This window comes from Myxocyprinus asiaticus, chromosome 9 (assembly GCF_019703515.2).
Source record: "Myxocyprinus asiaticus isolate MX2 ecotype Aquarium Trade chromosome 9, UBuf_Myxa_2, whole genome shotgun sequence".
NCBI lineage: Eukaryota > Metazoa > Chordata > Actinopteri > Cypriniformes > Catostomidae > Myxocyprinus > Myxocyprinus asiaticus.
This window is the reverse complement of record NC_059352.1, coordinates 28,796,426-28,813,616: the sequence shown is the minus strand read 5'-3', so window position 1 is coordinate 28,813,616 and position 17,191 is coordinate 28,796,426. Positions and strand designations below refer to the sequence as shown.

The following is a 17,191-nucleotide window of genomic DNA, read 5'->3' as shown; positions in this document are numbered from 1 at the left end:
AATTTGGGGCTGACAAAAAAGCAAATCAGACTGATAAATAAGCATCATCTATTGCAGTCGTAGCATAATGTATGTGCAATTGTTTTCCATGGTATGTATTGCATGGATGGCACATCTAAAAAACGATATACTGATGGGCCAATCCATCTGTTGTATGACTCGATTAGTTGTTTTTCTGTTCTATTTGGAAAAGGAATGTTTACAAATCTAAAACTGATATTTACTACTGACACACTAAAGCAGAAGATATAAAATAACACATCTAATGTACACATGACAGCCAGCCAGACAGATAGATATATTGTTGGCTCCTAGTCCAATCATTGTTGCTTGAATAACCAAATCTTCGGCTTGCTAAATACTAGGTAGGATACAATGCTCTTCGGGAGGGGCGGACTATCAAAGCCATAACTCTGCTTATCTCCGCCTTAACGGAGAGCTTATCCATAGAAGGAAACTTCATGTGTGCATGCGTACACAGCCCATCTGACAACAGAACGAAGCGCTGTCTCTTGGAACAGCAGTTTAATCTTATCCTCACAGGGTATAGTTAATAAATCTGTAGAAAGAGCAGTTAGCATTAGTTATCTTTTGTGAGCATGTCGATTTAATATATTTGAGACTTTTTAAGGATTTTGATGACTTGAGAAAATAATCGATCATCTACACTTCTTCTGAATCTGTGTGGTTCTAGTTAATGTTCATCCTAAGTGACCAAAAAGGTGAGATCGAGTCTTTTTAACACATAATGTACGACTTTAAAGCATATTGTAGCTTACTTTTTTAACTACTTAAATTGTGATATTTACCATGTTCTTCAAATCCAACATTTTTTGTTGTAAAGGTAAACAGGCAGAATTTGAACAAAGACAGCAGTTGCATAGCCTACTTCATTTTATTATTATTATTATTATTATTATTATTATTCTCTTTTTCCTGTATTCGATGTAATGACACTAGCTTTTCTCTCTTGTGGATGCATATTAAGACTCCAGCAGACATTGCAAAGAGAAAAGGAAGGAGAAAACACTTCCATACACGGTGCTGGTGGAAGTTGTCAGCTGATTGAGGAGAGTTTGTTGTTCTCCGCTCATGAGGGGCATGGAGATGTTGCGCCGCTCCTCAGTGTTTGCGGCTGAAGTCATGGAGGTGTTTGATCGCTCCCCGACGGATAAGGAGCTGGTGTCTCAGTCAAAAGTGCTGTGTAGGGATTACATTCACTCCAGACTCCACCGGGCTGGGATCGGTTGGTCTAAACCGGAGCACGGACCATCGGGAGGAACACTGGCTGAAGTGTCTTCAGTCCTGCTGTGGTTAGGTAGGTAGGACATGTGAGATTTCACTTGTGTACATTGAATCATGTTGGGGATTTCAGTGGCGCTCATGTATAGAAATCGTTTGGTATAAATGGTAACCATGATGGTGCACTACGGTCAAGTAGGCAAATTAAATGACATTTAAATGAATATGAATGATTTAACACAGGCCAATGTATGTAAAGGTTTATTCCTTGATCATAATGTATAAAAGGTGCTGAAGAAGGTTACTGTGTTTTATGTAACCTATTTATACACAATGTTGTGCATTTATTTATTGACTTTTGTTTGGTTAAACTATGGAATCATTGTAAGACTAACAGCTAAAAGTACAGACCTTCCTGTCAAATTTCTTTCTTTCTTGAGTTGTGCTGTGGTTCATAAAAATATCAGTGGAATATTGGCCATCCTTAAATGTCCCACGAGCTTTCAGAAGCTAGAATAAACCCATGTGTTTTTCAACTTCCTCATAATCAAAGCATAGGATTGCATAAGAATTTACAACACACTTATAAGGTTCATCCATGTGTCACCCATTGAAAGGTTTTGCCAAGTACTTTGCCTTTGTACCATGTTAATTGAAATGCATTGTGGTCTACTTTGAGATCTTCCTTTATTGCTGTGTCATGCTGTTAAACATTATGAGAAGGATGATCAGACTAGAGCTATAAGCCCCCTAGACATATACCATATGACTGGCATCTGTGTTATTCTATCATCTTAACTGCCATTGCTCTGTAAGAACCAGTTTTTCTCCTCTAAGTAAACAGGAATTTTAATGGTACACAACTTGGTTACGGGGAAAGCTGCTTTTTATGGACAAAGCATGAAAACTTGCAGATCGTTATCACAAGGAAGATCGAGGGTTCCCCACCCACACTTAAACAGATTAACCCTATACTGTCCTTGACCTATTAAAGTCCTCCACATTGTGACAGACAACAAGCACTGTATGCCTTCCAAACACACCTCACCCACATGAATCACCTACATTAACTAAACTAATCCAAAAGGCTTATTTGTTCACTAATGGAACTTCACTCCAATATTCAATAGGCTATATTATTCCATAATTATTATTCATAGAGGATAAGGCCATATAAAATAATTTAAATAAAAAGCTCTTTCTGAAGTATCACTCCTTTTAGGCCTGTGATATGGATAAATAGTGGTAATAGTGTAGCCATGTTGTTGAGTCATTGTTTGAAGCTGCACTGAAAAAATGATTTTATTAGATAAGAATCTCAACAATTTCTTCATGTGATGAGAAAACTGATAGCTTGAGCCAAGGCAAGAAAACACATTCCTCTCTCTCTCTCTCTCTCTCTCTCTCTCTCTCTCTCTCTCTCTCTCTCTCTGTCTGTCTCCTAGGTGACGAGCTGGAGTACCTGCGTCCAAATGTATACCGCAATGTAGCACGACAGCTCAACATTACAGTTGCCTCTGAGAATATAGTTTCTGATGCCTTTTTGGCCGTCGCTGCAGAAATTTTCTCCACAGGTTGGTCAACATGCTCCTGCCCGAGTCTTGATGTGCATTTACTAGGGAAAACAATTTATATTGATGAAAAGCTTGTAATATCTGCTTCCAGTTCCAGAGATGTTGTCCATGCTGCCAGTTTAACCTTAGCAAATATTAACACTAAAATCAGTGAATAAAAATAAAAAAACACACACACAATGAAACATGGTTTATTTGCTCTGCATTTTATTTTATTTGTTAGATAGCAGAATCAGGGTGGAATGTACTGCCTATACATTTTACAGTTCTCTTAAAAGTGATTTATAGAGAGACACAAGCTTTGGTCCTTTTAAGGAAGAAAAAAATGTATCCTTTCTGACATTTACATATACACATAGAGACAGTGCCGCACTCGTCCAGAGAATTCTGACAGCACCATAAAATATTTCTTTTTCTTAAAGTAAACAGTGTCTAGGCACCATGGAATTTCTTATTCCCTTTGCTGCATATGTCGCTCATATGTAGTGCAAACCCATGGGATTCAGATTAGTTCACATAACAATAAAGCTTATTTGACCTCCCATGTTTTAAGGTTTGCAAATCTACAACATACACCCTGTGACACCCTTGCACCTCCTGACCTGTCCTCAGGCAGAATAGCTGATGTGGTCTGGTATGATCATGGGTGTTCATTATTTAGTTTTTTCAATGTCCTGTCATACCCAGATTCAACTCCCGGAATGCTGTTTTGCTAAAGTATTGTTGTATTACTTAAAAAATCTACTTTTAAAGGATTTGAGGAGATTGATTGCTAATTATTAATTACTAAGAGTAATTTATGACAGAATTTTCATTTTTGGGTGAACTATTCCTTTAAAGGTGCACTCAGTAAGTTTTTATGTATGTCATCTTGGAATTACACTGACACCTAGGGATATGGGTGCAGCATCATTCAAACACAATAATAGAAATTCACTATTCAAAGTTGGCCATGATTAAATTAGACCATGAGTGAAAGTGTCCAATAGCTGGCCAGTTACTGAGATTAAGTGAGTAGTATTCAGCTGGTCATGTGATTGTAACATGGTAGCCTCCATGAAAGGACCCTCTCCATGTAGAATAAAACAGCTTTTATAAGGTAACAGATCGGACTGGTGTCTTCATCTCATATCTCATATCATATCTAACATATCATACATAATTTCTTTAGGAGTAAAAAATTACTGAGTGCACCTTTAAATGGTCAGTGTGAGACAGGGATCATGGTAGTGATCAGTGTGTTAGCTATTAAAAGGGAAACCTCACACAGTCACAACATTGATGTGAGTGATGAAGTGAGATCATAATCACTGTATTTTAGTGATATGTAGGAAAGCCCAGCTCAGTTTTTGATAGTGTTTCTATACAGACAGGGATTGTATTGTTGAAAAGGATTATGGTGTTTGTCCTGTATTTTCGTGCATAAATGTACGAGAGTCTGTGTGTGCCCATATTTATTTAATTGCTGTAGTAATTATACTGCAAGATATGACTTCTGGAATGTGAATTCAGCAAGTAACTGTCTTGCCAGAGATAGTGGGAGGGAAGTTTTTGCTGTTTATCTTAAACTTTAAACCCAGCATTTATTTCTGATATGCCTCAATATGGTTTCCTATTCTTACTTTGCCTTTTGTGCTTCCTGTGTATGCTAGTCTCAGATTACGTGTCTGACCTCGTCTGATCCCCCTGGGGACTTGCAGCTTTAATAAGTTAAATTTCATGCGAAAACACTAACCAATATTTTACATAAAGTACCATGATACTATGGAGTTTTTGGAAATATACTATGGTAGTTCCATGGTATTCTTTGAAGTACCTTGGGGCACCATGTAAAAACCATGATATATGTCAAATAATCAAGTATCTGAAACCATGACTGTACCATGGTACAACCATAGTACTTTTTAAAGGAAATGTATTCTGTATGTATTCTGTAAAAATGCATTCAGTATATGTATTAATGTTTTTGAAGGTACAGTCAGATCTTTTGGAATAGTGTATCAAGGGATTCTTAGTCTATTAGTGCAAAAGAGGGCTTTTGTTTTCGTTGGTTTATTACACTAGCTCTAATAAATCAGGATGCCCACTTAACATAATCGTTTACAGAGAGCCTGTTTGCTGTGCTGAAGAAAAGTTCCTTCTGTCCCTCTGTTCCAGACTGGCTGACAGCTTGCCTGGCTGCTAATACAGTTATGTAACAATAACCCACCCACTTGCACAGTACAATGATTTTGCTGTCTTAATAAAGGGGTTAGGGATTGTCCTATTAATATGTTCTTGTATAATCTGGTGTCCCAATGACTCACCTGGTTATATATGCAGTCAGAAAACAGTTGTTTGACTCAGAAAACAGTTGTCTGACTCAGGCTAGTATGCAGCCACAGACTTGGCAAATAGTATCTAAATCGGTTAGAACAGTCAAGACTATGAGAGATTTAAATGATAGTTCAGCCAGTTCTGTCATCATTTACTCACCCTCATGTTGTTTCAAACCCATATGACTTTCTTTCTTTTATGGAAAACAAAAGCAGATGTTAGGCAGAATGTTAGGGGGCTGACCTCCTCAGTCACCATTCACCACCATTGCATCTTTTTTTTCCACACAATGACAGTGAATGGTGACTGAAGTGGAACGTTAAGTCATACGAATACAACATGACAGTGAGTAAATTATGGATGAACTATCCCTTTAACTTGCTCATTGTCAGATAGGTTGCAAATTAATTTAGCTATGAATGTGTAATTTTTCTTACCATGTCATACTGTTAAATGGTTTACACTGTGTGCCCAATTATTAGGCAAACTGTATTCCTCAGTATTCATTTTATTGTTGAAAAAACACAATGCTCTCAGTCAATCCAAAATGTTATTGAACCTCAAACCTGAATGTTTAACAAAGAAAAAGTGAGTTTTGTCTTTCTCAGGGGAATATATGTGTGCACAATTATTAGGCAACTAAATTACAAAAATAATTTCTCCCAACTCAATTGTTTATTCTCAATTTTTAGAGTAGGTACAACAAATAAGTAACACAAAATGACAATTAAATAACATTTTTGGCCTTTCAAAAATATTCAGTGACCAATATAGCCACCCTTCTTTTCAATAACTGCCATAAGCCATTGGAAGATAATCCATGGAGTCTGTCAGTTTCTTGATCTGTTCACGATCAACTTTCGCTGAAGCAGCAACCACAGCCTCCCAAATGCTGTTCAAAGAGGTGTATTGTCTTCCCTCACTGTAAATCTCACATTTGAGAAGGGCCCACAAGTTCTCAGTTGGATTTAAGTCAGGTGAGGAAGTCATTATTTGGGCATCTTTGAGGCCCTTGCTGGCTAGCCAAGCAGTGGAGTACTTAGATGCATGTGATGGAGCATTGTCCTGCATAAAGATCATGGCCTTCTTGAATGCTGAGGACTTCTTCCTGTACCACTGCTTGAAGAAAGTACTTTCCAGAAACTGGCAGTAGGTTTGAGAGTTGAGTTTCAGTCCATCTTCAGCTCGAAAAGGTCCAACTACCTCATCCTTAATGATAGCAGCCCATACCAGTACCCCTCCTCCACCTTGCTGGCACCTGACTCGAAGTGGTGCCCTGTGTCCATTAGTGATCCAGCCACGGGCCCATCCATCTGGTCCATCAAGAGTCACTCTCATTTCATCTGTCCATAAAACCTTTGAAAAATCTGTCTTCATGTATTTCTTTGCCCAATCTTGTCGCTTCAACTTGTGAATATATTCAGTGGTGGTCGTGTTTCAGCCTTCTAAACCTCGGCCATGTCTCTGAACACTTGACACCTTTTACTTCTGGACACTCCAGAAAGGTTGCAGTTCTGGAATATGGTAGCATTGGAAGATAATTGGTTCCTGGTAGCTTCATGTTTAATTCTTCTCAAGTCTTTTGCAGTTAATTTGCACCTTTTCTTCTCCATGCGTTTTTTTGCACCCCAGATGACTATTTGCAACAAAATGTTTGATTGTCCGGTGGTCACGCCTCAATAGTATAGCTATTTCAATAGTGTTGCATCCGTCTGAAAGGCATTTTACAATATTTGACTTTTCAGTGTCAGTTAAATCTCTTTTTTTAGGTAATGAAGCTGCATAATAATTATGCACACCTTGATATAAGGTGTTAGTCACTTTCACCACACCCTCCCTCATTACACAAATACATACCACCTGAAAATGATTTAATCCAATAAGCATTCAAGTTTATATGGTTTAGTGTTGGAAAATGTGCATGGAAACAATGATAAGATCAGAATACTCACTTGCCTAATAATTGGGCATGCAGTGTATATACAGTACATACATATATACTGTAGATGTCTATCTTTGTCTGTCTTTATACAGGTGTAACTTGGGGGAAGATTGTGTCTCTGTATGCAGTGGCTGGAGCTTTAGCTGTGGACTGTGTCCGGCATGGCCATCCAGCCATGGTACACACCATTGTTGACTGTATGGGAGAGTTTGTCCGCAAGAGTCTTGTGTCTTGGTTAAAAAGGAGAGGAGGCTGGGTAAGAAATTAATCCATTTATAGCACATTTATTTTCTATGGAAACAGCATAAATTTTGGAACACTGTTGCTCCCAAAAATACTAAAATTGCAAGCGAAATGCTCTTTATCAGATACAACATTTTTGATAATGTCCCCATATGAGTGTGGCTTACCACAAAAACCTGAACCAGGAGATTTAATGAAATGTTATTACATGTGTTGACTGTGTGGCATTAAAACATCTAGCCTGATCTCATGAAATTTACGTGACAATGCCAACATTTTTGCAAACCAAAATTACGTGCTTCATTACACGTTTGGCTGCAGTTTCCCAGTAAAATGTCCAGCGGGGGTTGCCAAAAATGAGTGAAATGATGTTGTAATCAGATGAGGTTTTTAAGGTAAATATTAGAATGATGTTTTAATCAGTAAAACGTACCCCCCTAACATAAAATGTTAACCTAAACCTAACCAATAGTCTCTTACAAGATAAGGTGAACAAGACATCCTTACCTTAACTATGCCTAAACCTAACCGATAGTGTTTTAAAAGCAAATTTGACATGAAAAGCACTTTTGCTTCATTTTCACTTTCGTTTCGAGCGTCCTTAGTTGGGCTGGAGGCTCGTTCTCCTAGTCCGAATCCAACACTCTGTTAGTTGAGCTAATCATGTTAGAATAATTGTGTAAATGTAGGTGGGTCTGTAATTCAAGTGGTAAAATTTATTGTTTTTCAAATGATGCGATAGAGTAAAGGTGTTTTGATATAATAACATAGCAAGGTGTGAGTAATAGTGCGAAAAATAAGTGTTTATAATAGGACTGCAACTAATGATTATTTTTATAATCGATTAATCTAACAATTATTAGAATGATTATTCGACTATTTGGGTGATTATTGCAATGATTAATCATTAGTTCTTAAACGACTTGTGCCCTGACTTAAAAGGTTGTATTAAACGTGCTTGCTAACAATAAAGCAGACAAAATCATCTTTTAAAAATACCTCTAAATGACATTCACTGAATGTAAGGAAAAATAAATACTTTTTTATTAAATTTAATTCCGTAAAAAAAAAATTCACTGCAAAAAATCCTATTGTTATCAAATGTTTTTGTCTTATTTTCCATTTCAAATTGTCTAAAAATACATTTTCTTGAGAAGCAACATATAAGATATTTAGACTTGCTTTAAGAGACAAATATACAGTAAGTGTATTTTTTCGCTTGATTATACTTCTGTGAGTGCTGTAAAGACAAAATGTACTTATATTCAAGATCTATTCTTTAATAGCAAGTGTAAATATCGTATATGTTGTTTCTCAGGTGAATGCATCTATTTTTAAATGATTTTTAGATATTTAAAAATATTTGTATTTTTAATAATATATTCAACATTCTCAGATTAAAAAATGTCTTCTGCAGTATAGTTGCTAAAGTAAATGTACGTTGTTTTAAATGAGTTTAAGATATTTATATTGGAAAACAAGCCAAAACAAAAACATATCAAAAATGTATTTTGTTGCAGTGTATAATAGGGGAAGACTACCCTCTCTCACCTTTTTGTTCACTTCAATCCATCTTTCACTCACAAAAAAACAAACTCTCTCTTATTAATAAAGTTGCATATTGCCAATTTTCTTCATGATAAGAAATGCGCAGTGACTGTATTATGATACAATAAGTCGTGAGCCATCACGTTATAATATAGCAGTAGCAAGCGTGCATGCTCGAGGGACAAGCGTCCCTGTGCCAGAGTGTGCCTCAGCCAGATACAGTTTCAGTCTCTCCCTCTTAGATTGGGACACTTTGCGCAACTCATAGAAGAGGCTCTGACTGCACAGAGAAATGCCAGTTTTGGAGTTTGTAGTTATTTACATGACCTGCTTCCTTATTATTTGAACTTTAATAAAGCTATAACACATTAAATATAACTGCATTAAAGATGTAACACCGGGGTGTTTCCTTTAAAGATGCTTGACATGCAAGTTTTGCTTCATGGGAGAGGCAGCTCCGGCTCCACTTATTCCGTAACGAGAGTGCTTCTGTATGTACTTATTTGGTATTTTTGTATAATTCCCTCATACTGTGCATCTGGACTGTGAGCTGTGTTTTCTTCCTCTCCTCAATCAGACGCGAGCTGCAGTGCTGCTCTCGCGCGCCATCACATTGTCGATAATGTCGACTAATAGTTTTAGCCCTATTTATGAAGTCATAATCAGCCATAGTACCCATGATTTGTGTTGATGTGAATAAAACACACTGTCACGTATTCCCTGTTATTGTTTAGACTTCTATGTTGAAATTCTTGTTTAGTTCCCTTGTTCCTGTTTCCTGTTAGTTTTGTAGTCCTTTGTAGTTTCTTTTCATGATTGGTTTTCCCCTGATTGTTTCCCCAGGTGTTCCTCGTTCAATTGTTTCCCTTGTATATTTTAGCCCTTGTTTTCCCCTGGTTTCTTTGTCAGTCTTCACATGTATTACGCTGTGCTCCGTGCTTCATTCTCTGTGTTTTGTTTTGTTTCGTTATGTTCTGAGTTACGTGGTTTACTTTTGTTTTATTAAAAATTGTGCATTTAGATCCTCATTCCTTGCCTGCTTCATTACAAAAAGACTCACCATACAAGATGGATCTAGCGGCTTTGTTCACTCAGTTGAGCCGGGAGGATTTACCCATAAGGGAATACTCCCTTCATTTTTGCACCATTGCCGGCCTCACAGGTTTTGCAGACTCCCATCTCAAGGCAATATACCGGATTGGTTTAATAGCTCACCAGTGGAGGGAATTGCCTGAGATTGGAGACTATGGAGGGAGTATGTGAAGTTAACATTAGAAGCTCTAGCTTCAGAGGATCCTCCTCCTCCTACCCTGATCCCAGCTTCCAAGCCTTCCACGCCTGAGTCTGCTCCATGTCTTGTCACAGCCACACCTGAGTCTGCTCCATGACATGTCACAGCCATGCCTGAGTCTGCTCCATGCCATGTCACAGCCACGCCTGAGTCTGCTCCACGCCATGTCACAGCTGTGCCTGAGTCTGCTCCACGCCATGTCACAGTCACGCCTGAGTCTGCTCCACGCCATGTCACAGTTACGCCTGAGTCTGCTCCACGCCATGTCACAGTCACGCCTGAGTCTGCTCCATGCCATGTCACAGTCACACCTGAGTCTGCTCCACGCCATGTCACAGTCACACTTGAGTCTGCTCCATGTCACAACCAAGTCTGAGTCTGCTCCACGCCATGTCACAGCCAAGCCTTCCGCAACTCCTTGCTCCAAGCCTCGCGCAGCCCCTGTCTCAAAGCCTTCCACGGCCCCTATCTCCAAGTTGAATGATCTGCCACTGATGTCGGTGCTTAGGGCCATGAAGACCCTACCTCACAAATTGTCAGCACCCACGCCTGCCACAGCCAACAAGCCAGCGTCCATGCCTGCCACGGCCAACGAGCCAGCGCCCACGCCTGCCACGGCCAACGAGCCAGCGCCCATGCCTGCCACGGCCAATGTGGTTGAGCCAATGCCCATGCCTGCCATGGCCAACGAGCCAATGCCAATGCCTGCCATGGCCAAAGAGCTGGAAGTCTCATCTGTCCCAGAGCCTGCGTTGTCTGCCTCAACTGTCCCAGAGCCTGCATTGCCAGCCTCGTCCGTCTCAGAACCTGCGTTGCCAGCCTCGTCCGTCCCAGAACCAGCGTTGCCAGCCTCGTCCGACCCAGAGCCAGCATTGCCAACTGCACCCTTCCAGAGGAGGAGGAGGAGAAGAAAGGCTTCTGCTCCCAAGTCTCTTCCCGTGTACACAACCACGGAGGTCATTTCCAAGTCTCTGCCCATGTTCATGACCACGGAGGACGTTCCCGAGTCTCTGCCCATGCCCACGACCACAGAGATCGTTCCCGAGTCTCTGCCAGTGTTCACGACCACAGAGGTCGTTCCCGAGTCTCTGTCCATGCACACGACCAAAGAGGTTGTTCCCGAGTCTCAGCCAGTGTTTACGACCACAGAGGTCATTCCCGAGTCTCTGCCAATGTTCACGACCACAGAGGTCGTTTCCGAGTCTCTGCCAGTGTTTATGACCACAGAGGTCGTTCCCGAGTCTCTTCCCATGTTCGCAACCACGGAGGTCGTTTCTCAGTCATCCAGGACTCTTTGTCTCGAGCCTCCCACGGCTCTGCCTTCCATGGCTTCTCCCCTCGAGCCTGCCATGGCTTCGCTTTCCTTGGCTTCACCCCTCGAGCCTCCCACGGCTCCGCCTTCCATGGCTTTGCCCCTCGAGCCTCTCCTGGCTCCACCCGCCTTTGTCGAGCCTGCCCACAGAGTCTTCCAGGTCTCCGCCCACAGAGTCTTCCACGACTCCACCCACAGAGTCTTCCACGGCTCTGCCTGCTTCCCCAGAGACTATTCCTCCAGCGGCTCTGCCCACTTCCCCAGAAACTCCTCCTCCAGCAGCTCCACACGCTCGTCCAGAGACTCCTTCCCCAGCGGTTCCGTCCGCCTTACCAGAAACTCCTCTTACAGTGGCTCTGCCACCTGACTCAGTCCCTGTCCTGTGGCTGCCTCCCAGGCCTCCTGACCCTGTCTCGGCCCTGCAGCCACCTCCCAGGCCTCCTTACCCTGTCTCAGCCCTGCAGCATCCTCCTAGACCTCCTGACCCTGTCTCGGCCCTGCGGCCACCTCCCAGGCCTCCTGACCCTGTCTCGGCCCTGCAGCCGCCTCCTAGACCTCCTGACCCTGTCTCGGCCCTGCGGCCATCTACCAGGACTCCTGACCCTGTCCCCACCTTGAGGCCATCTCCTTGATCTGCTGGCCATCCGCCTGATCTGCTCTGGTCTCCGTGGTCTCCTGGCCGTCCGCCTGATCTGCTGTGGTCTCCTTGGTCTCCTGGCCATCCGCCTGATCTGCTCTGGTCTCCTTGGTCTCCTGGCCATCCACCTGATCTGCTCTGGCCTCTTTGGTCTCCGGTTCCGCCTTGGTCTCAAGCCTCCCTGACTTTGCCTTGTTCCTCTGCTCTCCTTACCCCTCATGCCCCCTTGAACTGCCTGTTTCCCCTTCCCCCCACGGACAATTTATCATTATGGAGCGTCTGGAATCCGCTCCTTAAAGGGGGGGGGGGGGGGGCTCTGTCACGTATTCCCTGTTTTTGTTTAGACTTTTATGTTAAAATTCTTTTCCTGTTTCCTGTTAGTTTTGTAGTCCTTTGTAGTTTCTTTTCATGATTGGTTTCCCCTGATTGTTTCCCCACTTGTTGCTCATTCCCTTGTTTTCCCTTGTGTATTTTAGCCCTTGTTTTCCCCTGGTTTCTTTGTCAGTCTTCACATGTATTACGCTGTGCTCTGTGCTTTGTTCTCTGTGTTTTGTTTCGTTATGTTCTGAGTTACCTGGTTTACCTTTGTTTTATTAAAAATGCTGCATTTAGATCCTCATTCCTTGCCTGCTTCGTTCTACCTCTTGTGTTCATTTCACCAGGAAACTGCAGCAAAACGTAGAAAGTGGCATGTAAAACTCAGTTTGTAAAAATGTAGTTAGAATAACATTCATTTTTTGAGACAAGGTTGCAAACGTCTGTGTAAACACACTGCTTTCATGTGGCTTCTGTGATGCAGCTGTGGAGTAAAATTGCTCTAGATAGGCAAAACATGATTACTGTCTCATAACGCCAATGGGTTATATCCCAGTTTTTAGAACTGGAAAAAATAGGTGCTCCTTCATGGTTCTGGAATTGTGTGCTGTTCATTTTATTTCTACCAACATGACATTGACCCCTTTTAGTATTCCTGAAAGTCATTCTTAATGGTGGTTTCTCAGTTATGGTCTGTGATGTTAGAGGGTCTTTTATCAGTTCTCAGTTAAACTAAAAGTAAAGGTATGTATTTTTTATATAACTAAGCTCAAATAATGCTGCCTTTCCATCTTTGTAAGTATGTATAGACAGAACATTCAGCGTTTATGCAGCTTTTGGGTGGAAATCAGATTAATCTCTGAAGACAGGCACAGTTCAGCAAGCCTGTTGAATGAGGAGCTGTGCTGGTATGTGCGCCTTTCTTTGCAGGGCATGCCTGTGGTGTCTGTGTTCATTAGACTGTCTTTGTTCAGGCAGATTCAACATCGCCCTGAGGCAGAGTCATAACACGTGTTTAGGTCCATATCCAACTCTTACAGACCTTCCAGTCAGGTTGGTCTTCTTTCCAGTGAACTCTCTCTGATTCTACATGTTCTAGGCCTGCTTTTGGTACTGTACTTTGTTCATAATGATTAAGATAGTAAGCTTGATGTCTGTTGTTTAGAGAGATCAACAACATCAGATATGTTGTATTACTTGTTTGGAAATGAAACATGATGACATTCAGTACTATTAAAGTATCAACTTAGTTCAAAGTTGGTTTTAGTATTCTTTTGAAGACTGCAGTGGGAAAAGGGAAATTTAATTGGATGGGTTAAAAATCATAATGGTTGCTTCAAGCAAAATCATTCACAGCATTCATCAAGGTGTTCTTCTTGGGAGTGTCCTGATATTGTAACTGCTGTTTTTGTACAAAATGGTCACACCCACACACTGAATTGAACCTGAAAATTGAGGACTTTTTGTTGGGAGCATTAATTGAGACTCTGTGTGGCATAAATGAGGACCGGCTGCACAGTATTTTCCATGCTGTTGATTTGAGTATGTGGGCACTTGTGTCTACGTGCCATTTGGTGTGTTTTGCTCTGCGGGATTGCCCTGGGAACTAAACACACACTCACTCACACACACGCACGCACACACACACACACACACACACACACACACACGAGAGAGAGAGAGAGAGAGAGAGAGAGCGAGAGAGAGAGAGAGAGAGAGAGAGAGAGAGAGATACAAAAACATTACAGAGTAGCATAAAATTCCTAATTAAGGGATACCCCCAACTTTTCTTTGTTTTTCTTGATCCATCAATTTGTTTCTTGATGAATTTCCCTTTTGAGAGAGAGAGAGGATTTTCATTTCTGGCTTCTGCCATAGAGAAATGCTGTGAGGTAATTTTATATTTTGTGATGCAGGAATTTCTATGTATATTATATGTATTTTTATATACTGTATATACTGTGTGTGTGTGTGTGTGTGTGTGTGTGTGTGTGTGTGTGTGTGTATATATATATACATTTTTTTAATTTATTTATTTATTTGCTTTTAATTAAGATATTTCAACCTTCTGTGCTGCAATGCCAGATTTGGCCCTGTCAGTTTCCCTTAGCAATGAAATTGTTGTTGTTGGCCATCCAAATCCAAACAAATGGAACAATCCATGCTGAAATCTAAAACATTTAGGCCACTGAATATTGCTTTTGGCCGAAAAGGTATGGAGGGCCAAATTACTCAAAATTAAATCATTAAATAAATATTTAAATAAATAATTTAATACATAGTGAATTAGTGAATTAAATGCATCATTAATAAACAATTACATATTTAAATAATTAAATAAATAATTAAAAACATAGTGAAGTAATTACATGCTAAATTAAATACATATTTAAACATTTAAATAAATAATTAAATACATTATGGAATTTAAAAATAAAACTATAAAAATATTAAATTGATGATAAAATAATTTAATGAAACAATAAATACCCCTTGTATTTTATTTTAGCACTATTTTGCATCCATTTTCATTTTAGGGTTGATTTTACATTTATACATTTACTTCTTGTCTTTTCATTTAATTTTTCAGGGTTATGGTTTATTGGCAAACCATGGCAAACTTATCAACAGTGGGTAGTTTTTTTTTTTTTTAACTATGATTTAATGAAGCATTGAATTAATTCACTAAGTTTAAAAAAAATAAATAAATAAATAAAAAAGGGTTTTTTTTTATATTTAAATATTCACTATGTATTTAATTATTTAATTTGGAGTAATTTGGCCCTCCATAATAAGGCACATACTTTAGTGCACACAGCTATTGTTATTTGTTATTGTCAAATGTCTTTAAAAAAAAAAACAACAAAAAAAAAACTTTGTTTTAGGTGTTTAATGAAAAACTCTGTATGTAAATGTTTTGTGCTGTTTTAATAGTATTTATCAGCACAACTGAGTAAAGTTTTTTGTATTTAAATGTGTTTTCTGTACTCTCTTACAGACTGATATCACAAAGTGTGTAGTCAATACAGACCCCAGTTTCCGTTCTCACTGGTTAGTGGCAGCTGCCTGCGCCTGCGGTCACTATTTCAAGGTTGTGGTCTTCTACCTGCTTAGGGAAAAATGAAGGGTGACATTAGGAAGTGATGGACTGCTGGACTCTGGCAGAAGGGGTTTCTACTCACCGCTTCAGTCTTTCACTGCTCTTGATGTGTTTACGCTTGCACAGAGTTTGCACTTTTACTTTAATGGACACTCTTGGGCTCCAGGATGGACCGTTATCTTCAAGGCTTTGTTATATGTTTAACCTGGCCTCTTGCACTCTTAAATCATTCCTTGCTGTTACCAGTTCTTTTTGAACGTAGTGCTGATATGTAGAATGTCAAGCCCAGCGGGACACAGCTTAGTGGAAGCTACCATGACCTTTGTATTTGCAGTGGAATATAATGCTTGTGTAATGAATATGTACTTGTCTTTATGCTACCTAGCCCAACATTGGCTTATCAGATGTTTTTTGTAATTGATATTGCATTTTTCAATGTCTTAAATTGATCAAATGCAGTTTAATAAAATTGCCAGGAACCTATAAGCAAATTGCTCTCTGTGGAATGGATATCAAAGGATTATCCTCCTTTATATTTCCCAAGTGAAATGTTTATTAAGGGTCCAATTATGTAATTGGCCACAGGAGAGTGAAAGTATGCAAAAACAGATTTTGGTTGGCTTTTAATCAAATATTATTTGAATTATGCTCACTATTGAGCGAGCAGAGAATATGCAAATGCTCTGTAATATATCATTTCATGTTATATTTCAAGTCTGGACCTGTCAACCAGTATATGACTGCCTCAACAGTCCTGAGCAGTCAACAGTCATGTATGGGTGTTTTTTATTTATTTTTCTTGTAATTTGTTATCCCCCTTATGTTTCATTTGTTGTGGTGTTTCTGGTATTGTTGGTGCCACCCTGAACAACTGTAAGACATTATGGAACCATAACTTAAAACCTGCCATTTTATAATTTTATTTGTTTTGTTCTATTTTATATTTTAGTTCATAAAAATGATTCTGTGAATAAGGACACATTTTATGTGTGTGCCACACTGAATGTATTCAAAAAAATAAAAATAAAAGTTTTGTATTGATGATACTTTTGTGAAACATTCTTGTTCCGTATGCTTGTCTTGTGGTTGAATGATCATTATCACAAAACTTTCACCTTCATGCTGATATCTATATGCAACATTAGAGTAAACCATAATTTTTATTTGTATAGGCCTAGTGCTTTTACAGCACACATCGTTTCAAATCAGCTTTACAGAAAATGATGCTGTAATGTCTGTAATGTCTTGAAGTCAGACAGATTCAATAAATAAAGTTATCAAAAATCATGCTTTTAAAATTATTTACAGTTGTGCACCTACAGTTGTGGCCAGACATATTAGCACCCTTGGTAAATATGAGCAAAGAAGACTGTGAAAAATATGTCTTTATTGTTTATCTTTTGATCTTTCATTCAAAATATTCACAAAAATCTAACCTCTAATGGATATCAAACAATTGCAAACACATCACAAGTTTTACCAAAAAACAATTTATTTCTCAAATATATGTGTGGCACAATTATTGGCACCCTTTTATTTAATACTTCCCTTTACCAAGATAACAGCTCAGAGTCTTCTCCTATAATGCCTAATAAGGTTGGAGAACACTTGGCAAGGGATCTGAGACCATTCCTCCACATAGAGACTCTCCAGATTCTACAAAATTCAGAG

At 39.5% G+C, this 17,191-nt stretch overlaps 1 protein-coding gene across 1 annotated transcript; it reads left to right on the top strand.

Annotated features, from left to right (window-relative positions):
* Positions 1 to 468: 468 nt before the first annotated feature.
* On the top strand, positions 469 to 16,566 carry boka (BCL2 family apoptosis regulator BOK a). The gene is made up of 5 exons (XM_051707512.1): positions 469 to 722; positions 989 to 1,318; positions 2,688 to 2,816; positions 7,167 to 7,330; positions 15,419 to 16,566. The coding sequence occupies exons 2-5, from the start codon at positions 1,093 to 1,095 to the stop codon at positions 15,542 to 15,544; spliced, it is 645 nt and encodes a 214-aa protein (XP_051563472.1). The 5' UTR covers positions 469 to 722; positions 989 to 1,092; the 3' UTR covers positions 15,545 to 16,566.
* Positions 16,567 to 17,191: the final 625 nt, after the last annotated feature.